Genomic DNA, 25,506 nt, shown 5'->3' with positions numbered 1-25,506 from the left:
GCAGGGAAAGGATGAAATAACAGATTTTCCTACTCTAAATATTTGACAAAATATTTTATTTATTTCAACATAATGCTATTTATTCATTATTTTTCCCCCTTCTAAGTATGATGGTTTGTCAGCTTGTGACACTCATTTTCTATTTATTTTCATCAGCTGTGTCTCTGGCTCCCATGAGAACACTTTAATTTTGTTGCATGGCCCAGAAATATGATAATCAACAAATATTTCTAGGCCAAATCCATTGTCACAGTGTCAGCAGGCTCATGTGAAATAGTGATGCAATTAAACACTGATTTGCCACTCCATCTCCCAGCAAGACAGATATAAAATACAGTTTGGTTTACATAGATCTTGTTAAATTATCTCCTTTAAAAACCTTATGAAAGATAATTGGTTATACTGAAGAACTGAAACAGGAAAAATGCTTAATACTTTTACGGTGTTTTGCATTTTACTGCTGTACAAACATTAACTAATTAAGCCTCACAATACCCAAGTGAGGAATGGAAGGAAGCATTATTATGGTTATATATTATAATTATACTGTCTCATTTAGAATTTCCTGGGTTTTAACTTTTAAAGTAATTATTGTAATTATCACAAAACTAATAAAAAGTCAGAAACAATCTTTTTTTTCCTAGCATGAATATGCTCTAAGCTAAGCAAAGAAATAGTTTACAAATACCTAAAAGCACACTTTTTTCCAAGTATCTCAGCTTTTGCTTTCCCTTTGTCCATCTGAGTCCACAGAATTTGATTGTGTTTCCACCAAAGGGGAAGAAACTCTTTTCAATGACCACAGTGCATACTTGAATTTAACAACAACAAATATATAAAGAATGTGCGAAATAGGATTATCTCTGGGATTTTTAGCATTTGCTAAGAAAGCATTATGATATCTTGATATAAAATATGCTTATATGTTCCAAACAACATTATAAAATCTATATGATATTTTGCAATTGGGATAAAATGTTAATTATTATTGTTATTATGCAAAATTGCTTTTCTCTCAAATACCTCTTACAAAGGTCTGGGTTCCTCTTCCCAGTTCTAGACATCTAACAGCTCACTGGCACCCTTTAGATACAGGTAGATAGGTTCTTTTCAAGAATGATTTCTACCATGTCCCTCATACATCTATCCTGCAATGAGATAATTTCCCACTGAAATGCCTTTGCTCTCCACAAGTAGCCAAGTCCCATGCATTTCTCCTATAATACTGGAATTTTCAAGGTCTACAGGGACAAAATCCACTTTATTAGCTATATTAAATTGTCATACAACATTTGAATGTTCAATTGGCTCCATCACAAATATCTAGTCACTGCAAATTCTTAGAAGTCAACCACAGCTTGATTATCCTCTGGGAGAATCTTCCTTATAAGGCCATAAGGAACAAAATGATAATTTGGAAAAGGATCTGAAGTAATTTCTATTTAGCTGGAAAGGTAGTTTCCTTCTTCTTTTTTAATTAGGTGGGGGAGACCTAATAATAATAATGTTTGTAGAGTGGATCGAGCAGAAGAGAAGAAAAATAAGTCTAATGAACCCAAAATAGACACAGTAGTCTTTTGTTGGCAAGTGCTGGAAAAATAAAAAAAAAAACAAATCAAGATCTGATAATATATCAAGCAGGTCAGGCTGAGACTAACAGAAGACACAACAGAAGGATGGGATACCATCCAGAGGGACCTGGACAAACTTGAGAAATGGGCCCAAAAGAACCTCATGAAGTTTCTTAAGGTCAAGTGCAAGGTGTTACACATGGGTTGAAGCAATCCTAGATATGAACACAGACTGGGGGCAGAGCTCACTGAGAGCAGACGTGCAGAGAAGAACTCGGGGGTTCTCGTGAGTGAAAAGCTGAACATGAGCACACAGCCCAGAAAGCCAGTTGTGTCCTGGGCTGCATCCAGAGTCCCGTGGGCAGCAGGGCAGGGAGGGGATTCTGCCCCTCTGTTCTGCTCTCATGAGACCCCACCTGCAGGGCTGCATCCAGCTTTGGGGTCCCCAGCACAGGAAGGATGTGGACCTGTTAACAGCAAGTCCAGAGGAGGCAACAAAGGTGCTCAGACTGCTGGAGCTCATCTCCTGTGGAGACAGGCAGAGAGAATTGAAGTTGTTCAGACTGGAGAAGAGAGAGAAGGAGCTGGGGATACCTTATAACAGCCTTTCAGTACCTTAAAGGAGGCTTATAACAAGGAGGGAGAAGGACTTTTTATATGGCCAGACTGTAACAGGACAGGGGCAATCAATGGTTTTAAACTTAAAAAAGACAGATTTAGATTAGATGTTAGGAAGAAATTCTTTATCATGAGGGTGGTGAGGCACTGGCACAGGTTGTCCAGAGAAGCTGTGGATGTCTCATCCCTGGAAATGTTCAAGGCCAGGTTGGATGAGGCTTTGAGCAAGTTGATGTAGTGAATGGCATCCCTGCCCATGGCAGGAAGGCTGGAACTGGATGATCTTTAAGATTCCTTCCAACCCAACCAATGCTATGATTCTATGATTCTAATATATTAATATTATATTAATTAGTGTTCCCATCTTGCAATCTAGAAACCAGCCATAGCTCTACTCAGTGTGATGGCTTCCACCTACCCAAACCATGGATGGGGATGGTGCTCAGCTCATTTGCCTGCTAAAAAAGGAAACTGTCATCAAATACCATTATGAGGGGTTTTCTGTAATGTAAGTCTTTTTCTGCGTCAAGTTGCCAATACAATCCTTGTGCTAGTTATAGATAGTATTTTAACTGCACTTTCCTCATGACACTAGAAAGACCATCTGGCTAAACAGATGTGGTAATCTGATTTGTTTGACCAATGAACTGAAAAAACCCACAATGGCTTGACTGGGAGTTCCCAGGAGTGCCCAATCCAGCATCTTCTCTGTGCTTCCAGATATTACGTTTATCACTTCAGGAACAGCTTGGCAATGGCGTATTTGCTTGTGGGAGTTACCAAGAGAGAAGGAATTTCCATACAAGAGACAAAAAGTGACCATATTTTCATCACAAAAAAAAAAAAAATTAGCCATAGGGCCATCTGTCATTCTTTTGCAGGGTTTCATATGTTATAAAACAAGAAACTGGAAAAATGCAAGCCAGACCTTGGTCCCTCAGAAGGTGTCAAATCTCCCATGGATTTGAACAGCACCACTGGCTATTTCATCTGTTTATTTACAACCTTATCTAAAGGCTGCAAGTGCAGGTCTTCTCACAACCATGTGTTTTATTATAAATGTACAATCATAAATATGGAATGGCTTGTCTAGATAATGTCCCTCTGTCAACATAATCTTCATCATCTCTCTTAATTTTTAAATCCCTTAGGTTTATAAAAATAAATGTAATTTTAAGTCTTCCAAAGTCTACAGCAGTTTTGCACTTACTCAACCTCAATTTCTTCTCTTTTAAATTTACTTTCATTTCTCAAGCCTGTACTATTTGATACCACCATGTATATAACTTTCATTACTGCCAAATAAGTTAAAAAAAATTAAAAATTGCAAAGAATGACCCCCACCCAATCTCTGGTTTTATATATTAGAAATGTTTATGTTTAAAGACTAAAAGGAAGGCACTTCAAAAATCTTTCTGGACACATTTCATTTTAGTTCAGGTAATAGAATCTGGATAGTTGTTTTTCTCAAGTGTTTCTCAGCATTGTTAACAATGAATAACAAACACTTAATTATGCCCATTCATTATGCTTTGCTATGCAGCATCTTGCCAGACAGAGCTTGTAGACTTTTATTTTAGAGAAGTTTCCAGATATAAGGTTCTTCTTTGCATAAAGGATTGGGCTGGCTTTCTGATATTGGACTGCCCTTGTCTTGAGGGAAGGAGAGTGACAAATGAAAATAAAATGACCAAGCCCCAATCATAGGCTGAATGAGCACGACTAACAGCAAGTTTCTCATTACCCTGAAGTCACAAGGCCAAGTTTGCAGAAATTCAAAAGCTGGAGGAGAAAAGGACAGAGGTACAGACATTCCATCAGGCTTCACCACTCATCTAGCTAGTGCCCTAGGGAAGAAGGATTATGAGCTAGCTGGGAAGAAAAGAAGAGCACATTATAGTTAAGAAGAAGGTGGGGATGTATCTAAAGATTCCACATGCCTGACAGCCAGGATTGCACAGGAGTTTGTACATGCCAAGGCTGCATCTTCTGGTGCACTCCAAGAAGAAGGAGGGTACTTGCTCCTTTAGGAGGAAAACATTTACTTTTTCATTATATTGCATTTTGTCAATTTAGGATAGCAAGATAGTAAGAATTGAGGCCTTAATGCAATAAATGAGTTCTGGCAATTTAAAAAAAGCACATTTTTAATCCATCATGGATTATATTAATGGAATTATCCTCACTTTGGGCAAAATCTTACCCTCCACCATAATGCTTCCACTGCACTGCAGATGTGAGGTGCACTGTTACCACTCCCTTTGGTTATACAGGAAGTGATCTACACAGTAACTAGGGACTGCATTTCTTGTAAAGAGTTTCTTTCTCCCTTTGTTTTCCTTTTGGCTCCAAGACATCCTGTCTGCATAGCAACACGATTTCAGCTGTCCCTTGACCCAGCTATTGCACAAACACGCTGGCAATAAAACCCGTGAGGCTTCTTCAGCCAGGGAGCTATGTGAACTCACTCACACCACCCAGACACAGGACTAGCATGGGATTTTTATATCGTGTCTGCACAAATGGGAAGGAGAAAAGTACAAGGCATTCTGGCTCACTGATGTACTTTGCAGTGACATAGGCCACTCCATGGAAATCAGTCGTCCTTTTAGGACTACATACTGGTTTTCATAACATTATATGTAGAACAATATTTCTATGAATCTGGAAACATAAATATAGCCCAAAGTACTCTGGCAGCATGTAAAATGCACACGCACAAGCCCAGAATAGATGAGAGCAAAGAAAATGATTGAGATGAACAGTCACGTGCAAATAAAAACACTGGGTACATGTATAGAAAATGGAAACAAATAACTGAAAACTGCCTGAAGGCGAGTACTACTGGTGATAATCCAGGGATAATGTTTTCGTAGGGATTAACTGTTCTGGAGCACTTTTCCCATGTGTAAAGCACAACACACTTTTTATTCTGATAGGTTGATTTGGCAGTCTCTTTATTTCTATCAAAAACTATTTATTGTGCCTGTGCAGAAAAAAATTTCCAGCCTTGGACAGCCAGAATACAGTTTTTTTTTCTCTCCCACTGACAATTGCCTTCTGGATAGAGCTCAAGAGCTAATTTCCCACAGATAGTCCACTTCTATAGAATTATTAGACACTTGTGTGCCAAACTAATAATTTTGAATCTTGCATTTTTAATAAATTTGGCTACAAGTTAATGCAATTTTCATACTGAATGTGTTCAATTCATTCTTTGGAAACAGATTTCGTTTTTTTGGCAAAATGACATTATTCTTACAGAGAAGTAACAAAGAGGTACATCACTTTAAAAGAAACTGCTGGGCACAAAGACCAGCATTTACTTTTTGTTAGCAGTATTTTTTACTCAGTTTTATTGCTGTGGACCTGATAGTGATTTTCTGTATGAGAAACTAGATTTTCTGAGAATGAAAATATGCTTTCCTTTCAGGTTGTTCCAGAGCATGTGCTCTTTCTCATGATTTTTTGTGTTTCAAAAATACCCCAGGGTAGTAGATACAGGAAGCAGAAATATCCTTATTCCTACAATCCTTGGCTGTACATTAGAATAACACGAGAACTTATGTCTCTGTGAAAATAACCTCAGGTCCATTAAACACCATTTTTGTACTATACAGAAAAGCTCCTGGGGAAAAGAATCTTTAAAACAAATGAGTGGATAGACTAACACACCATAGGGGCTAATTTGTGGCACTGAGCAAGCAATTCTAACACAAGGTCACTAATTTTTTGGGTTTCCCTTGTCATATGCTGTGCATTTAATTGTGGCAAGAGCTAATCAACAGATAAATAATTGCTTCTTCAAGCCAGGACTAATATAGCACCTTTACAATTAACTATGATTATTACTATTATAAACTGCAATTTTCAGCATTGTGTTCTATACTTTAGCCACAGTTTTCTTGCTGAGTTTTAAGAACCACAATATAGATCTCAGAAAGTGCACCTTTCTCAGTGTAGGTGTTATCTGAAGTATTATTTGTTTTAAAAAAACACAGTGAAACAAACAAATGTCAAGTATGTAAATTATATTTTAAAATAAATAAATATCTAAAATATTTATATTAAAATATTGGGAAGTTTGACTTCTAAGAGAAATAGAGTGTTATGATATCCCTTGTTCTGTACAAATGTGCAACAGAAGAGACGAGATGAAAAACAATTGTGCATGAGATAAAAACTAATGATGCTCAGCTGTATCCTTCTATAGCTCTAGATGTACTACAACTGTCTCCCTCCAAGAAAACTGTGGGATTTGGTCATCATTAAGCAACTGTGAGCTCAAAAGTGATTGCCACCTAAATCACTTGTCCTAATCAAGAAGCTTAATGTGTGTCTACAATGTTTGTACTGAGTGTACCAACGCACATGTAATATATGACTCAATGTGCTGAAGATGCTTTGTACAGAAATGTAGAAATTGGACCCTGAGGAAAGGAGATGTATTTTCCTCCTGAATGAAATTAGCATTGTTAATTGAGCACAGGGGACAGCACCTGATGTGCCAAGGTGTGGGTGAGAGGGTAAATGGGAAGCAGAAGGTAGATGGGAAGCAGTGATTTCACAACTCCATCCTTTCCTGCTTGGGCTAGGGCATGTGTGTGAGGATAGAAAGGCTCAGAAAGAAGCTAAGGACATCTGCATTTCACCAGGACAACATTCAAAGAGCATCACCTTCCAGAGACCAGCATTTAGCAGCTGGATGAAAAGCAGATGCATGGAGTTTATTCTGGTGGAAACAGATCCATGCTAGGAGGAAGTACATTGCCTAAATTCATCTGCATGCCTCTGATGTCCTGTGAGGCTTTCACAACACAATTTTCTGTTTTAGCTGATCCATTCTTAAACAACTCCATCATTTCAGTTAAATGTTTTAAGCTATAATTATATCACTAACACATAAAATCAGGGAACAATTGCTACATTAATAAACAACAACACAATTAAAGTTTTTTTCAGAACCAAAAAGGTATTTAGAAGAGGGACACAGGTACAGCCAACATGGACATTAGCAGTACAAGCTGGAGCCGGCAAACACAAAAGCAAATTCAAGGACTGCTCCTTTTGATCAATCCCTGTGTATCTGGTATTAGCACCAGGTTCCTGTGGTTCACAGGAACTACATTGCCAAAATTCATGTATCTTGGAATAGGGCTTCATGCATCTCCTACCCTGATGGGTTTGACAAGGAGGAGCAAATTTGAGGATATCTGTCAAAGAAAGCTGTAGAGTCATAAGTATGCTTAGAGGTGTGTAATATCCTAATAAGGGATTACAGCAATCTTAGGGTATATTCTACCAAACTAAAGAGGACCTTTAGAGGCATCTAGAAATAACTTCATAATTGAAGATACTTCTTCTGAAAGCTGCTGACAAAGTCTACATAGAATTTTATTTCAATTAATGACGTAGGAATTTTTAATTCCTTTTTTTGTTAACACGGAAATAATCCCCAATTGATATTATTCACTTTGAGGTGAACTGCAGTATTGACTGACACTTTTGTATATACTGCTCTTTCTCTGGACTACAGGAGGATTTTATTTAAAGCTGCATGTTCAATTCTGGGCTATTCATGCAATCAGAGAGCCAACCTTCACATCTTCTTAACCTAGTGGATTTCACATCACATTTTTCCGAGAATGTTTCATACGTATTTTAGTAAAATGGCAAAATCTCCTTCTAATTTTCCTTCTGTTGATTACTTTATCTTCCAAACTCTATGTTTTTCTCATTTTGTTTTGTTTGTGATTGACTATAAAATTACGATAGTTATCTAATTCTCATGCCAGGTAGCAGTAAGTCATCTCAAGTTGGCAATCATTAGGTTTGTCAGTGCAATTAGTCTATTCCTATGAGTCTTAATTCAACATAAAAAGATGGAAATTTACTCTCATTGAAGAAAAAAAAGTTGATATCCCAAGGTACTAGAAGTGTTCAAACTATGAGTAGTAGAAATCTGACAGGAATGTCAACTAATGTCTACATGATAATAAAAACTGTGTTTGACTTGATAACTAACCAAGCTCCCAAATGCTTTTCCATTCCACAGTACTCTGAAAAAGCACTTGTTTCATTAGCTGCATAGCTGTAGCTTCCCACAGCAGCATGTGTTGCAGTGGTAACAGTGATTTGCCATCTCAGCACACCACAAGCAGATGGAGCGGGCTGACACAGGCAATGCCTGGCTGTGAGCACCATGGTTCACTCTAACGAGTCCCCTTTAAGTTTTGAGATTTTTCACACCCAGCTACAGTGACTCACTCCATCAAGTGTGTTTTAGTATAGTAAATTAACTTGCTGCAGGACTGATGAGTTTCCTCGGAGGAGAGAGGGAGGAGAAGGTGAGGCAGGGAGTCAGAGACAACGCAGCGAGGTGAAGGGCTGTGGTTCAGAGTACCAAGTTCCTGCCCATACCTTTTGAAATAAGAATGCTGTTTTCAGCTCCAGGCCTTGTGCACAAGCAAGATATTGAATGCACACTTTAATACTAGAGGAAAGCACTTTAATGTTTAAAAGTAAAAAAATTTAAATCACAGTAATTCACTCCAGTGCGGAAATTAAGTACCCTGGTTTAATGCATCCTTCAGGGACCCTGTAATACTAAACAGCTTTTTTATATATATTAAACAAATGTTTATAGCTTAAGAAATGTGACAAGAAGTTACTGAAAGATCCTATTTACTTTGTCTCATGTAACAAAAACACATGCTTAGTAGCCTTCAGAATAAGGCTAGTATCATCCTAAAAGGATGATCTGCATTTCAAAATCTAGGTCACTGAAGACCTAAAATACAGGTTTCCACTAAGACATGGTCACACTTTAACTACAAGTCCCAGAAACCAGTGTAGATCTCAACTAGATATTTGATTAACATCTGGCCAGAAGTGCCATACTGTTATGTATATGTATAACTCCAGGAAGGCATTGTTAAGCCATTCTGTAGGAAAAAAGAACAAACCCTCACTCCAAAGAAATGAAGTAAAGGACATTTATATTTTGACCCATGAAGTAATTGCAATCCTGACTTTGCTAGACATCAAGCAAATGGTTTAACATTTTAGTATTTCAACTGTTCATACATAATATAGAGATTTTACGTGCTTCATTCATGACAATTTTATTTGATTGCAAGAGAAGGGAAGATCTCTGAAGAAGTACAATCAATATTACCTCTCTTTCTTTCTCTCTCCTGCACATACTCAAGGATTTTCACTGTTTTTGTGAATACTATTCCTTGTGATCACAAGGAAAGCACTGAGGTGGGATGAAAGGAGGTAGGAAGCAGAAGTTTCAGGATGACAAAAGTCTGAAACATTTGACTTTTGCAACAGATTGTGTAGAGGTTGTGAATCACTGATCAGTCCTGATAGCTGTTGTGAGGACAATGTAACAATGGTAAAATAAGCATTGCTACAGCAACTAGTAGATCTGAACATGATAACAGCTATGGGATGTGATGCTGACAGTTCACTGTTTTTTTTTCTTTGAGCTCTTTCATTCTTAGTGTTAGCAATGGCTCTTTCCACCCAAGCTGCAGTGCTCCTTTATTACCCTTCAGATAACCTTATTAATGAATTCAGTATTTTGCTTCAGAAATAATCACAGTATCCCAAATTCATTGTTTTGATTTCTCAGAGGAATAAAACATAGATCAAAGGTGAGCTGCAAATGAAGAAGGTCTCTTATAAAAATGCATGACAGTTTTGGGAACTGGTGAACTTCCTTCAAAATAAAAGATCAAGTGAAAGTAATTTGCATGTTATTGTTGGAAAATTTACCCAGCTTGCATTCTTTTATCAGGCTATGGTGGAAACTGGGGCATGCATGTAAATGGTGATATTTTTAAGTATTCCAGGCTGGATCATCTTGTCCTGTCTCTATGTACTCTCTTCAATGCATTGGGAGGCAGTTTTAAATGCCTCCAAGAACCACATATAGCCACAGAATTACAGATATATTCAATACTTGGTAATAATCAGAGGTTTGGACTAAATCTTTGCATTCCCACACATCTGCTGACTCTGAAAGCCCTGAAGATGCCTTTGGACAATTGGACTGCTTTTTGGATTCATGCGACCATGATTCCTGCCTCTTCCAGACAGAGTGTCAGCATATGTTACTGATTTGTTCAAGCATTAGGAATATTCATTCCACTAGCCTGGACACTCCACAAGCTACTGTTCAGAGCAATTAAGATTTAGCTGTTTAGATTTCATCTCTTAAAATTGTCTGACTTCCTCATTTCCCAGATTTAGTCTCCAGAGGAGATTTTCTAGAGGACATGGCCATTAGATGCTCTGCAACAGAAGCAAAAAAAAGAAAAAAAAAATTTTAGCCTTTAAAATTAGCCACTAGCCATAATATTGCAAGAAGAAAAGAACTTGTCCTTCTTTGCCTATGAAACTTTTTTACCAGATTTAGGACCCTTACTTTCACCCCTTTTCTCCCAGATTTAGGTCCATTGCTGCCTTTAAATGACAGCTCCCAGTGTGCACATCTTCACATGTGATGAGAGGAACTCTCCAGACTCTAGATCCAGCTTGCAGGACTGGACACTAATGGTTAATGGTGCTTGCAGCAGACTTCACAGCACTTGGGTCTCACAAAGATAAACAATTTTGGGAGCTCAGTGCAGTGCTAAGCGCTTAAGTAAAGATCAGGAATGAAAACTCCCATTAGCTTCACTGAGATTAGTGTTTCAATCTAAACTGACTCCATTCCACATTGTTAAAGGCTCTTAGTATCCAGTGTTGTGATTTACAGACGTATTTTCAGAACTGTTTGCTACCCAGCATGCTGCTCCTCTTCTGCAAATTACTGTTTTCAATTTGCTTTGCAGCTTAAAAGAGAATCCGTGGTTTTAAACTCTGTTTTGTTTTTCAACATGGTTGCTGATTTTTAAAGCTCTGTTTACTAAAGATAGATTTTAAAATCTGTTCCACAAAATGATATTAAGCCCAGACATTATTTTTCCTGGGATAAACACAGAGACAGAAATGCAGCAGAAAGGCACGTTACCAGTATCCTCCCCTTCCCTGAATTGCTCAAAGTCAGCTTCAAAGTTAACACTGCCTTCAGGGGTTGTTTGATTTCAGTTTTATAAGTAAGAAGCATTCTGGTCCTTTGTTTTAAAATTCATGGAGCACAATCTCAGCTTCTGTTTGAAATATAAAATAAGCCTTTTATGTGGTTTAGAAGTAGACCTGCATTTTGGCACAGACCTGCTTATTCATGTCTATAAGGAGAAGAAAAAGAATAATGGCAAAAGCAGTTTTGTATGGAAAACATCCAAGCAAAAAGACCATGCCTTTTTTTTTAGCCAAGTCCTGTTTGAAAAACAGTTGCAATCACTTTTGGTTTTAAAGTTATCAGAACCCAGTTTTAATACAGTTTTGGAGCACTGAGAAGATTGCTCATCCTGAAAAGCACTCCCCAGTGATAGTGCTGGGCCACAAGCCCAGTTGCTTTTCAGCACACTGCATTTAGATTCTGCTATATTAATTTTCTTTTCATAGCAACTTCACTGAACCTCTGGTGAAAAAGAGATTTTTTTTTCCTAATGATTTATAGTAATTGTCTCAGATGTGCAGATTTGTATTAAGTGCTTAAGGAATGCATTAAGAATCTCTACCTCATCAACTGTTTTACTACCCCCCATAAGCAAAGCTTCTACTGAGGCAAATAATGTTACTGTCATTCCTTTCCAGACTTTATTTGCCCATCTAGATATGCACTCCTCCTTACAGAGCCATACTGTGATGTCCACAAACCAGTGCTATTTGTCGCTCTATTTGTTTGCATCAAAAATTTCTAAAATAACAGCATTAGTTTTATTATTCCATATCCATTTGAAAAATTCAATAACACTGTAATATTAATAAGTTTAAAGAGTTTTTTTGAGTAATCTTTCTAAATAAATACATATTATGTTTTCTGTGTTGCAGTTAAATTTAGATGATTCATGCAAGCAAATATCCTGTCATACTGTCCAGGAATACTGCTGGCAAACCAGATGTAATCTTCTGGAAGGTAGCAACAAGACTAAAATCATTCTGTGGGTAGATAAGTCAATATTTTTTTATAATCTACATTATTTCAAGACATGCTGCAGTTCTACAGCATCACAGGATTGGCGTAATATGCTAAATATATCAATTATATTTGGCATAATATACTTAACATTGGTATAATATACCTTAAAAGTATTCCTGTTATAGGGAGAGCTTAAGTGCTCAAGCACACTCATAAAACCAGCACAGCTCTACCAGTTAAGAGATGATCCCAGGAAACATCAATTTCTGCCAGTACAATTGCATCTATGTTTGGGACATCTGTAAACACAGCTGTGCCATTCTGGAATTCTACTTTTTTACAGCCACTGAAAGCCTGAAATCCAGCTCTAACCTGATATTTTGAGGAGCTCTGTGCCATCTTTAGAAAGATGCTAGTCTGTCTTGAAAGAGGCTGCAAATACACCCACTTAAATTTCAATAGATTTTTGAGATTCTTTTGTTCTACGCATATTAAAATGAAGGACTAAAAATCAATTCCCTTCAAGGCCAGAAATGTGAGATAGAAGCCAAAAATATGACAAACCATTTGTTTCCAATTAACGAAATAGCATTCTTTTTTTCTTTTTTTTTTTCCTTCATTTAAAAGTTGTCTATAAAACTCCAAAACATATCTAAATAATATAGGGGCACTAAATTCACAAAGGAAGTTACTTTATTAATGTTAGCATTATATCATGATCATTCCTAACTCTACTCTTCCCGCTAAAGGACAATTGGTGCTTGTTTCTCTTAGAGCAGAGATATGCTTCTCATGTTCAGTGACCCAGTTCCAAGAAGTATCACAATATAGAAGCCTATTTTCCACTTAATAAACATGCATAATTCCTGTGAATATTAGCAGTGATTATGCACACTTATACACTCTAGGGCATATTCATCTAAACACAGTGAATTCAAAAGATCTGAAGGAAAATGTATTTGGCCCTCTAGACAGCAAGAAACCCTAAAAAATGATAGGAACACTCAAGAGTTTTTTACTGGTATCTTTTATTTTAATGACAGTTTTGTATATTAATTTCTTAGCTTTCTGCCTGCAATGATAATGAAGTTTTATGCAAGATAAAAGAATTAAGGACTTTTTAGGAGAGAAAAAGAAAAATTAAGACAGCGAGTAAGGATTAAGCTTAACAGTTAGGGTATTCTCTTTGAAGAAGGAAATTTTAGGTTTCAGCTTTTCTGATGCTATTTCCTATGGAAAAATAGGTTAATTGGGATATTGCCAGCAGCCCAGAAGGTCGCATCTCATCACAGGTAGATAAATGAGAGGGCAAGCAGTGCAGATTCAAACAGAGACATGATAATTCACAGAATGAGTAAAGTTGGAAGACACCACAGCAGATGATCATGCTGCTGCAACCTCTCTGCTCAAGCAGGGTTATCCCAAAGCACATGGCACAGAACTGCATCCAGAGGGTTCTGGAATATCTTTGGTGAGGGAGACTCCCCAGCCTCTCTGGGCACTCTGTTCCAGTGTGTGGTCACTGCACAGTAAGGAATTTCTTCCTCATATTTGGGAGAAACTTCCTGTGCATCACTTTCTGCCTCTTGACTTCTTTCTGGGTACCACAGAGCCGAGCCTGGTCCATCTTCTTGACACCTTCCCCTCAGATACTGATAAACATTGATGAGATCCCCTCACAGTTATTTCTTCTTGAATAGGCCCAGCTCCCTTAGCTTTTTTCATAGCAGAGATGCTCCAGTCCCTTCATTATTTTTGTCACCCTCTGCTGGACTCGCTTCAGGAGCTCTATCTCTTGTTCTGAGGAGCCCAGAAATGGACACAACTGTCCAGATGCATCTCACCAGGGTTGAGTAGAGGAGCAGAATGACCTCCCTCGACCTGCTGGCAATGCTGTTCCTCTAATTGATTCAGTTTTCTACAGCTTAAGTAGTACATAAACCACTGTGATAAAGGTAAGGCAATTATATTATTTTTGTCATTTAAGAGAGAAAGCAAAAGGACTCCATTCAGTTGATTTTGCTTTTTCTACTGTTCTAGATAGTTCTCTGCAGTAGGAAGATGCAACTCCCATACCCAGGAGAAACTTAGAATTTAGCACCAGCTCCTGTCCTGAGCAATGCCTTGTGGTTTTGCATGTTCCTTTACAAAATGTTGGCTTGAGTTTTAGCTTCCTCAGAGTGCTATCCACAGATTTCTCCTCTCCCATGCTCTGTGCAGACTGTCAGGACAGCTATCTCAGTGTTTCAGTATTTAGGACTCTTTGTGGCTCTGGGCTTGCAGTATATAACCAACTCTTTAATAAACTATTTAAAAAACTGCAGAAGCATTCACTTCATTCAGCACCACGGAGGGAAACATGAGCCCTAGCAGTTTGGCACAGATTTTGTATCCTGAGAAGAATCTATCTACCCAAAAATGGACTAGTCTTTTCAATGAACCTATTATATTGCAGAAAATGTTCAATATGCAACAAAATGAAGTATATTTCTGCCTATTAGCTGCTTATTTAAAAGAGGTATTCTAGACTAAATATTTTATAGACACTTCCATTAAAAGTGATGCAAGTATTTTTTCTGTAGAGTCCATTGGTGTAACTGGTATTTATTTTAAACACTGGATGATTTGTATTCATAATGGAAACTTCAATAGCAAATGTTCCCAAGCCAAATTAGAGTAATTCCCCCTTTAGTCAATACAGTCTTCATCTACATCAGTAAACAGCACAGTACAATTGATGCAAAATATGTAGAGTTGGAAGGGTTCATGTTGAGGACCTGGCATCCACATCACACCTGTTCTGGATGTTTCCTTTCAGACCAACTCAAACTCATTAGCAGTAATTAGATACAGTAACACATTAGGTGTGATCCCAGGACACACCTAGTTATGTTTCATAAAATAAACCAAAAACCCAAGCAGTTTCTATGCCCTAAGATTGTGCACCCCACTTTGTAATTCTGATGGAAGAGAAGTGCAGATAACCAGGAAATTCACTTCAAAGTATTGCTAATATAAAATATTTTGTCTATTTAAGCTGAGGATATTTTCTATTGTGTATCACTAAAAAAAAAAAGGAGTTTCCTTTGCACCTAAGTGAGATGACCAACATCTTTTTATCAACACACATGAAAATGCACCTCACAGCTCTCACAAGCAAAGAAACAATGTCACCTTAAGTCAACGTGAATTGGAAGTGGAGAAAAATCTTGCATTTCTTTTCAAAATATATCGATCTATGGAAATCTTCCTCAATAAAATCCAGTTCAGACAAACAGATAAATGTCATCCCTCCCAAACAGAAGTTTATGTAGAAGAATTACAAATCAATACACTCTTCATGCATTTTCACCCTGAATATATTTTAAGTGAACTGAGATGCTATAAATGTAATAATAATGATTCAGGTCTCCTGCTGGTGACTCCTCCTGGAAAGATCAAATTTTACATCTAGGGGTTTATCTGCAGCCAGAAGATAAACATTCTGGGGTATATAGAATGTCCTACACAGAAGAAGTTGTCACCATGGCCAGCACTCAGACTGTGAGCTCCTCAGAGACATTATTTTACAAGCATTTCTGTGACACAGAGAAGAAAAGCTCTGGATTTACTACAGCTAATCATATTTCTCCTCACAAGATTAGTATTTTGCCCCGTATAGACATTAAATACAGGATGACAATAAACTGTACTAAATATATGGCAGTGTCATTACATATCAAAAATCAAACCCCACAACTACCAAAGCAAGGGACAGAATCATATTTGATGTCCATGTCTAAAGATACATGAGGCCATAAAACTAAAAGCTGGATATTGCAGCTTAGTAAGATTACAAAGGTGTCTTCAAATTTCAAGAGCAAAATACTGTTTGTAGTCTTCATGTTATTTTTTGCACTACCATCTGTGCAAACATGATATTGAATTTACTCTCTGATGTGTCTTCACAAGTAAAGTATCTTGTGAAATATCTATGAATGCTTCAAACACCTGTTTGAAGGAAGGAAGTCCTGGGAGTTCTGAGTTATTTACAGATGTTTTTCCTCACATACAAAATCATAAAAAAAATACCAAAACACCACCCCACCAAAAAACAAACCAAAAAAATCCCTAAAAAATCCCCCAAAACAAACCCACAAAAACAAAACCAAAAAAAGCCCCAAACAAACAAACAACAACAACAACAAAAAACCAACAAAACAAAACAAGTCCCAAAAAAACACCTTTACTGTGATTTTCCAAAAAGAAAAAAATCATTTCTGAAGAGTGGACATACTTTATTAAGACCTTTTTAAAGACTGTTTACTTTTCCCAGAAACATGTATGAGAAATGACTGGATGTCTGCTCTTGGATGTGCAGTGATTACTGTTTAAAATGGAACTTACAAATTATCAGTCAATAACAAGCACAACACCTGAGGCTGTACAGAGTCTTTAATCTGAAAATATAATCCATTACAAACTCATTCATTACAAACTCCTATTCTTAGGAATAGGATTGTGAGGCAACATCTTCTTCAGCCATGAATATTAAAATATGAAGACAGAAGCTTATTTGTGTAAGCTGAATTAGAAGTTTATGCTAGAACCATTCAATAGAAAGAAAAAGGGTCTAGGTAATACTTTGCAGAGTGATCTGGTTCAGCGCTGAAGAAATTTAGGAAAGAACTGCAGCGTGCATTTAAGGAAAATGACAGTCCCACTTGTCTGCAAAAATTGCCAGTGTGCTCAGTCTTAACTACTTATTAACTACATTTGAAAGGCTGCTTTATTTTTATTCAGCCTCACATTGTATTTATGAGCTGTTCTGATCCTACAGTTCATCATTGCCATTCAATATTTGTCCTAATTAACATTACTTTGAGTGTCTGACCTTTAGGTCAACACTCAATTCTGAATTAAAATATAATTATCTTTGTAACATGAATATACATTTCATGCTATCCCCATGTTCCTCTTGTTACAGAACAAATACATAATAAATGTAAAGGAAAGACTGCATTGAACGTAACAAAGTAATGAAAAATAAGAAGAAAATAAGCAGATCAGCCTGCTTTCCCTTCCCAATAAAATCAGAAGAAGTGACAGCTGGGAAAAAATAAAGGCAAGACCTAAAATTTATGGAAGAAATGTTTTGTGGACAGTGCATAATTTATTTGCAGGTCATACAGTCATGAAACTTCACCTCTTTTATATAAATATGTCCAGCAATCACATGGTTTATATTGAACAGGACCATGGCCAACCTTTAAAGGTGAACAACATCACCTTCAAAATTTGAAATTCACGTCATGAATTTCAGAGCACAGAGAATGTATTACATTTCTTGTGAATAAATCACAGCCTTTTTCCTAAATTTTTGGTTCTTGTCACTATAGTTACACAAATCACTGGTGTGAAGAGGGTAACACTTCCCACTCATTGCCTCATCTTCACCATTGCTTCTCCAAGGAAAGTTATTCCTCAGTCTAAATGACCAGCAGCTGTGGACCATATGTTTGTTTTACATTACTTTATAACTTTTTCTACAGTCAAATAACTTACTTTTAAGTTAACAAATAACTTAGTAAATAACTTACTTTGACGTAGAGCTGCTGAAACTCCTCAAGGTTCAGTCTACCACTTGGACAGTCCTTTAGAAATCCTTTGTACCACTGTTTTAGCTCGTGTTCATTGAACTCCGTGCTCTTCACCAGATCCTCCATCACCTCAGGGGCCAGCTTACTATTTTGTTTCCCCATTTTGCCTTAAGAAGAAATAAATGAATACAATTAGCCAAATGTGAACATTTTAAATCGGAATTTGCCACATAACTTGAACAATTGTTTTGTATTCACTGCTGCTTTCAGTCAAACACAACTTCACTGATTTGCTATGATGATGATGATTTTCCTGACGAACCTATGTTATGCTTGATTATTGGAGGCTGAAAACAGTGAAAAAGGCAGCATTCTTCTTTCATTTAGGAATCTCAAGGCCTGGAGACAGATTGCTCTCATTTGAAACCAAACTGGAAAAATCAATTTAATTCTTACGCATTTGTACATACACGTATGTATAAATAGATGTATATTTATATATTTAATGCATAATTGATAAACATTAGATGGTTTACATTTCATCACTGTTTACATTTCATCACCATTAACTCTGAAGATATTCACTGCATTTGTTAAATACATTTTGTATACACTTAAAATATTAAACAGAAATACTAAATTTGCATGTGTGTATAGATAAATACAGTAATTTCAGTACTACTCATGTTGGCCCTTTGAGATACTTTCAGGTGCTTTGACATTTGACCAAAGATGTCCTTTCAGAGAACTTTAGAGAAAAACTCATCATTAACATTTTCCTATTTTGCTACAGTTTTTTTCATGACAGATGTCTTTCTGCTACTTTTTAATCAGATGACAGACAGCACTTAACTTGTCCTGTAGAGAACTGCAAAGCAATGAATAATTTCTTTCCAGAGCCCAGCTTTGCATTTCCATTTTTATCTCCAGTTTAACATCTGTGTCTAATAACTGCACAACACTGCATGCATTGATTTCTAGTCCATATCACCACCCATTCCCAATTTTAATCTATTGCTTTTGGCATCTTCCCCTATTTCAAAGCAGAAGTTTCTTTCTCCTCAGAAGGATATATATTGTTCTGTTCCAACAAATAAATATATTTATATAATTTTCTTTATGGGAACATTCCTTGAGCAGATGCAAAGTTAATAATTCCTCCTGGTCTCTGTGTGTGTTGAACATATCCCCTGGTGCCATAGTGCCAGCAGCACCAGCTCTTTTCCTGAAAGACCTCATGGCCCCTCTCCTTTCTGGCCATGGTCCTCCCTGGTCTAAACTTACTCCATGCTCTAAACTTACTTTGAGGCTCTGCCAAGCTCCTGTTCACAGATTTTGGTAAACTTAGCACAAATATGTGAGAGTTCAATCTTCCAGTTAATTGCCACAGGTAAAACTGTACATGCAGATGTCCAGAAATCAGCTGTTTTGACTGAATTATGGGTTGGCAATTTATGGTATTTAGAGCAACTGCCCCAGCCTTATCTCTGAAGTCCCCATCTTCTCATTTATGACAATGACACAGTTTGGCACATTCTGAATTTAAATCCCATGGAGACTAAAGAATACTAATGCAGTTATTTCTCTAGCTCCCACTCAGTTAGGTTTTACAAGAAACAATGTATTTTTAAAATTTGTTTTATTCTTTATGGGGCATGTTTACTTCCTGTTTTTCTTTTTTATTTACACTCTGTTACCTTTTGAAGTCATGAGGTGCTTTGCTTAGGATCCAGAAAACCCCCAAAGATACTCAGTAGTTACAGTAACTATACTAGGTAGATTCAAAAAGCATTTTTTTCTCTCTTAATTTAACCAATTGTGCTTTTGCTTGACTATTCACCTGGATTCATATCCCCAGAAGTATTTAACTTAACAATATTTACAGATGAAAAAAAGCATCCTCAATGGGCAAAAATCAGGTGGTTTTGACTGATCACTTTTCTGTTATAGCAGCTTTTTTATCTTCATCCATGTTAGCTTTACAGCCCTTGGACCTGGCACTCCAGAGAGGTGGAACAGGACAGATGTGGTGAATCTCAGCCACATCTGCCAAAGTTGCCTTTGCTGTTCTCAGTGACGGGAACATAATCCACTGTAGAACATCTAGAGTGGGTCTGCATGTGTGGAAGAATACATGAGTAAAGACACACATATCCACACATATCCTATCATCAGAGTCAGAGAAACAAGTCACCAGCTTTTTGCCTCTGTGATCCAGGTCCCTAATTTTGGGCAGCTGCCTGTCACAGGTTGCCCAGTAAGTGCCAAACACCTTTCAGCCATTTCTGATGTACCTCACCATAGAATATCTCCTAGTAAAGGAAATCACAGCTGACATTTTAATAAACACTCTCAGAAACTATTTTATCCACAGAACCAAACCAGTATTTAAGAAAGGTATAATTAGTGATTGCTGGGCTCTGTACTCTTATTTGCTGCTCCAGCACAGCATGGTGCATAATCTGTTGGGGTCTGTTTGGGACAGAATAAGCAAACTGACCGAGCTGGTCACAATGATTTCCTGGAATTAGAAGCACTCATTCTTTCTTCATGTTTTAAAGCTCTTTTCTTAGAGTAATTGAATTACAATCTGCAAGAAAGCTCAAGAGTCTCATATAATTATCAAATATAAACTCAGACTTTTGGCTCTGGGACATCCATCTTATTTGGGAATAAAACTCAAATACATAGATTATCTAGTTAATCATATCCTAACATCTTCTAGAGCTTCGTTGAATCTCTTACTATTATTGAAAAAGTACAATTACCCATTAGCAATGAGTATGCTACTGCCAACACATTTAGTTTTCTAAAATGAAAACTATTTTTAATTAACTTACAATCACAGTTTCCCAAACAAGTTTTTTCCTTGTGAAAATCTACAAATATGCCTTAGGAAAAGACAGGAGAGAACAGCTGCACAATCACTAAGATTTCAAGAGGTGGAAAGATCACTCTGCAAGCATTTTTTTGATTAGCAAATTTTATTATTTTCAACTGTAAATTTGTTTCTAAGTGCCATATTTCCAACCATGCAATGTGACAATCCAAGCACTGCTATTCATAATCAGTTGTGTTTTCTGGCAAAAAAATCAAGAAAGGGAAAAAAAAAAAAAAGGCTTCATGTGGAGGAGAAATTCGTGATAACCAAGGAACCAGGTATGTGGGTGCCACATAGCATCGATACCATGTCAGGTCTGTTCCCAGTGAGATTGCTCTAGCAGGAGAATGCTTATTAACACTAGCAAGGGCAACACAATCAAAATTAGAGATCAAGAAAAATATTAAAACTCTACTGTTATGCAACAAGTAGCAAGAGCAATGAAGGTTGTGTTTAAAAACATATCACTTTTCTGAAACACTTGAAAAGGCTGTCAGCCATCCAGAGAAAATTGCTTTTCAGAAATACTTAGTAAGCTACTCCAGTATTTCATTAAGTAACACCTTAATTGCTGCTTTTACAGGTCCATAGAAAAGTCAGATAGTAAAGATGGAATTTTATTGAACAGCCAATCCCCAACAACCAACCTAAGGCAGTCTAGGCTGTGCCAGCGGCAGGTGAGGCACTTTGAGGATGGATATGCCTGCTCTTTGCTGTGCTGGACCTCAGGGGGAGCCAGACAGATCCTCTAGCTCTAAGGCCTGATATTGTTTGTTTGATATATTTCCTGCAATGTTATCCTGTCCCACACATGCTCATGTTGTTTCAAAAGCTCTCCACTCGATCACCATCCAAACCTCCTGGCCAATGGCAAGGCTTTTTCCCTAGAATATTTCACAACAAGTCCTGCACAGGTTTATCAGGTCTGCCTCTCCCATTTGGCTTGCCAGCAGTAAACTGTCTGTGTGAGTAGTTTCACAAAACAAAATTTAAACTACACACCTAAGAAATAAAAAAAATAATTTGAATAGCAAAACATGACTTACAGAATCTTGTTAGCTTTTTAATGATCTCAAAAGACCCCCTCAACTGTTGCTTACACAGCTCCATTCCCAGTCTTCTTTCCCCTCCTCTCATTCCCCTTCAGCCTCCTTGGCATGTGCTCAGTGTTCAAAGGGACCAAGAGCAAACAAATTGAACTCTGTGTGTTCCTAAGGAAGAGTAAACTGAGTGCTGCCAAAGAGATCCTATTTGTGCTGAAAAAGGACCCAAATTCCACTGAGAAGACAGCACCAACAATGTTCAACAATGTCCCTATAACCCAGCTCTGTGTTGTTTTGCTTGCTTTCCTTAGACATAGTTACATAAACCCACTCTCTTTCCAAGTTGCTTTAGGAAAAGTGTTGACAGCAGTTTGAAGGAGGTGATTCTTTCCCTCTGCCCAGCACTGCTGAGGCAGTTCTCACCATTCCCCAGGTCACTGTGTCCAGTGCTGGCTGGGTTCCCTATACTGGACAGACATGGACTTACCGGAGCCCAGCAAAGGGACACAAAGGTGATGAGCACTGGTTATAGAAAGGAAGTCTGAGAGGGCTGGGGCTGTTCAGCCTGTAGAAGAGAAGGCTCAGGGGGTCTTATCAGTGTGGGTCTAAATACCCAACGAGGGGAACAAAGACAGCAGAGTCAGCCTCCTCTCAGAGGTGCCCAGTGAGACAAGAGGCAATGGGCACAAATTCAAATTCAGGAAATTCTCTCTTGATGTAAGAGAACATTTCTTTACTGAGCAGGTCATCCAACACTGAAACAGATTACCCAGAAAGGTTGTGGAGTCTCTGTCCTTGAAGATATTTAAAACCCAGCTGGACACAACTCTGAGCAATCCTCTATAGTCGACCATGCTTGAACAGTGGCTTGGACTTGAGCATCTCTGGAAGCCCCCTCCAATCCTAGTGAGTCTGTCATTCTGTGAAACATAGGCAAATGTGTTTCACACATAAATGGGTCAGTCACACACCTATTTTTGATATCCACAGTAGCTGCCTAATTTCACTAAATTTGCACATGGGTAGCTGAGAGAAAAAGTGCTCTTCCAAGGCAACATTTGGAGAAGAGGTACTGATCACTCAAGCCACCTACCCCCCCAACACTGATTCCAGCAGTGCAAAAAGATTCACCTTATAACCCTGGGCAAAAGCACCAAAGTGATTTAGGCCACCCCAACTTATTCCCATGTAGTCTGGCTGCTTTGACACCTGCCCATGTTCACATGCTCACTTTCCCAGTAATTCTGCAGGAGCTGAGGTAGCTGGTAGTCAACGAATACCTCTGCAGCCTCGTGAGGTCTGTGCATTAAATGAATTCCCTTGTATGGTGCATGTTTTTCTTGCTCTTCCCTGGCTTTGGGAAGTGGGAATGAGTCGTGTGGACTATGCCAGAGGCAAATGACAACACTCACTTTGCCAGCTCAGCTGTGCTGGCAGGCACTCATTAGGCTGGAAGGAAAACTGTGGTTCATCCCCACCCCTCTGCCCACTCCCAGCCCACAAGCTCCCACAGGAACGTGCTGACTCCTGGGCATGACATGTGAAATCCAGGCACTGAGCAAGCAAGAGTGGTGGGTGTCTTTGCAGTCCTTCACCCAATGGAAATCTATAAACAGCACATCAGTGTATAGACTCCAACATACACGCATATATAGGGGTAACAAACCCCCAAACAATTAATGCTGGGGAAAGCAAAGACCTATGTCTACAATCTACAGTAGCAGAATAATTTTCACATGATTTTTAAGCAGATTGTTTATCAAATTTCCAGCCTTGTGCTGATAACTCCTAGCAACTCCCAGCATTGTTCCTTTCTCTTCAGGCTGTGTCAGATACTGCCTTTTCTATACTAATGCCAGCACAAAGGATAGATAGGCTATCAAGCCACACAGATGCCTCATTCGTTCAAATACATTTATTATTTTACAGAAGAAGAAATTTGGAGCTAAAGTCTGTCTTTCATACACAAAACAAACAACAACCTCATACCCAAAGTCCCATGGAAATAAGTATCCAAGGAACTATATATTTGGAAAATAAGAGGAATTTTGCCATCCCTATGGAGAGAGATTCTTTACTAGGAGCTGTAATGACATGACAAGGGACATTGGTTTTCAGCTGGAAGAAGGTAGATTTACCCTTGCATATAAGGAAGACATATTTTACAGTAAGGGTGGTGAGACGTTGGAACAGGTTGTTCAGAGAAGTTGTGGATGTCCCATCCCTGAAAGTGTTCAAAGCCAGGTTGGACAGGGCTATAGGCAACCTGTTCTAGAGAAGGTTCCTTGCCAGTGGATGGGGGTCTGGAACTAGATGATCTTTAAGTTCCCTTCCATCCCAAATTGTTATACAATTATATTTTCCCTAAGCAATTAGTGAAGAACCTCTTCACATAACTCGTCGACACAATTTCTGAGTCAGCTTGCATGTGACAGGGATGATGCTGAGCTCTGTCCTATGTCTTGCATAGTAGAACCACTCAGGAAAGCCCTTTTTTCTCCCAATACAGGCAAAAGATGAAGATATTTTAAAATGAGGAGGTTCTGGCACTGTGGCATGATACCAGCTCTTAAGATTCTGACATAAGTCCTACACTATGATTAAACCTTCTGAAAAAGGGGTCAGTCAGCCTAGAAGGGACTTTCTCCTTTCACTATCTCTCCTTGAAGTAGCCTTTACTTCATGTCATGGCATCTGCAGTTCTCCAGACTCCTACAGGACAAGAACTGCCTCATTCAGCTCAGTCCCATCTTGCTACTCTTTTCTTAGAACGCCTGGATCCAAACACAGAGCAGCTCCACACCTGCACTTTGCCCACGAGAAAGAAGGGCTGCAAAAACCTGTAGGAGTGGAAGATGAAAGCAATCCAGCTCCAGGTGTTTGCTGCCAGGACAGAAAAGGCAGGCAAGGAGCAGCATGCCAGACACTGGCGGAGGTACTGGGACAGAAGGTACCCACCACAGTGACAGCCAAACGGGGCTGGGCAATGCCAGGCACAGTGACCCTGCTCTAGCTGACCCTGCCAAGTGGGGCTGAGTGCTACACAGTCTTCAGAAGTCCCTGCCAACCTCCACAGTTCTAAGATTCCAGAACTGCAGACATCCTTTCAGTAGCTGTTGTAGGAGAAAAATTATTATCAGGTATAGGTAGATACATATACTTTCATATTGTTATATTTCCCGTAGTGACCTCAGGACCACGTTTTTCCCTTTACCCAGAAACAAAACTGACCCTGAACTAACAACTCTCTCCTTCATACAAAACTTAGGGCTCTATTTTAAGTTTAGAATTGACATGTATGTGTGTATGAGGAATAACTTCTTTATTGTGCAGATGACCAAGCACTGGAACAGACTGCCCAGAGGTAGTGGAGTCTCCCTCACTGGAGATATTCAAGAGCCATCTGGACACAATCCTGTGCCATGAGCTTTGGGATGACCCTGCTTGAGCAGGACCAGATGATCCACTGCAGTCCCTTCCAACTTGACCCATCCTGTGATTCTGCGTTTGTGTAACACCATACTGAAATTAGAAGCAGTCATGATTTACTGCTGATAACATAAACCTCAAACTATGGATGAAAAAATAGGCTAAGTTCCGATTTATGTGGCACTACAGCAAAAACTGGAATAAATCCAGTGATTTCAAATTACTTTACTGGCTTTACCAAATATCAGATTCAGGCCTGTAAGCTCTCTCTGTAAAATAAATGGGGGAAAATAGAGAGTAATGGCATTAAGGAATGCAATTATCCAACCAAATTGAATAATAAATG

The 25,506-nt window shown here is 38.3% G+C and overlaps 1 protein-coding gene across 2 annotated transcripts in view; it reads right to left on the bottom strand.

The window, feature by feature from the left end:
* The window catches only part of VSNL1 (visinin like 1), an 84,744-nt gene that overhangs the window by 28,468 nt on the left and 30,770 nt on the right, over window positions 1–25,506 (bottom strand). For both annotated transcript variants that reach the window (XM_053973917.1, XM_053973919.1), the window contains exon 2: window positions 17,808–17,974. In XM_053973917.1, the coding sequence (XP_053829892.1) occupies window positions 17,808–17,969 (162 nt within the window). In that variant the 5' untranslated portion in view covers window positions 17,970–17,974. The remainder of the gene's footprint in view (window positions 1–17,807; window positions 17,975–25,506) is intronic.

Source organism: Vidua macroura, chromosome 3 (genome assembly GCF_024509145.1).
Source record: "Vidua macroura isolate BioBank_ID:100142 chromosome 3, ASM2450914v1, whole genome shotgun sequence".
Taxonomy (NCBI): domain Eukaryota; kingdom Metazoa; phylum Chordata; class Aves; order Passeriformes; family Viduidae; genus Vidua; species Vidua macroura.
The sequence above is the reverse complement of the archived record's forward strand: the minus strand, read 5'-3'. Positions and strand labels throughout refer to the sequence as shown.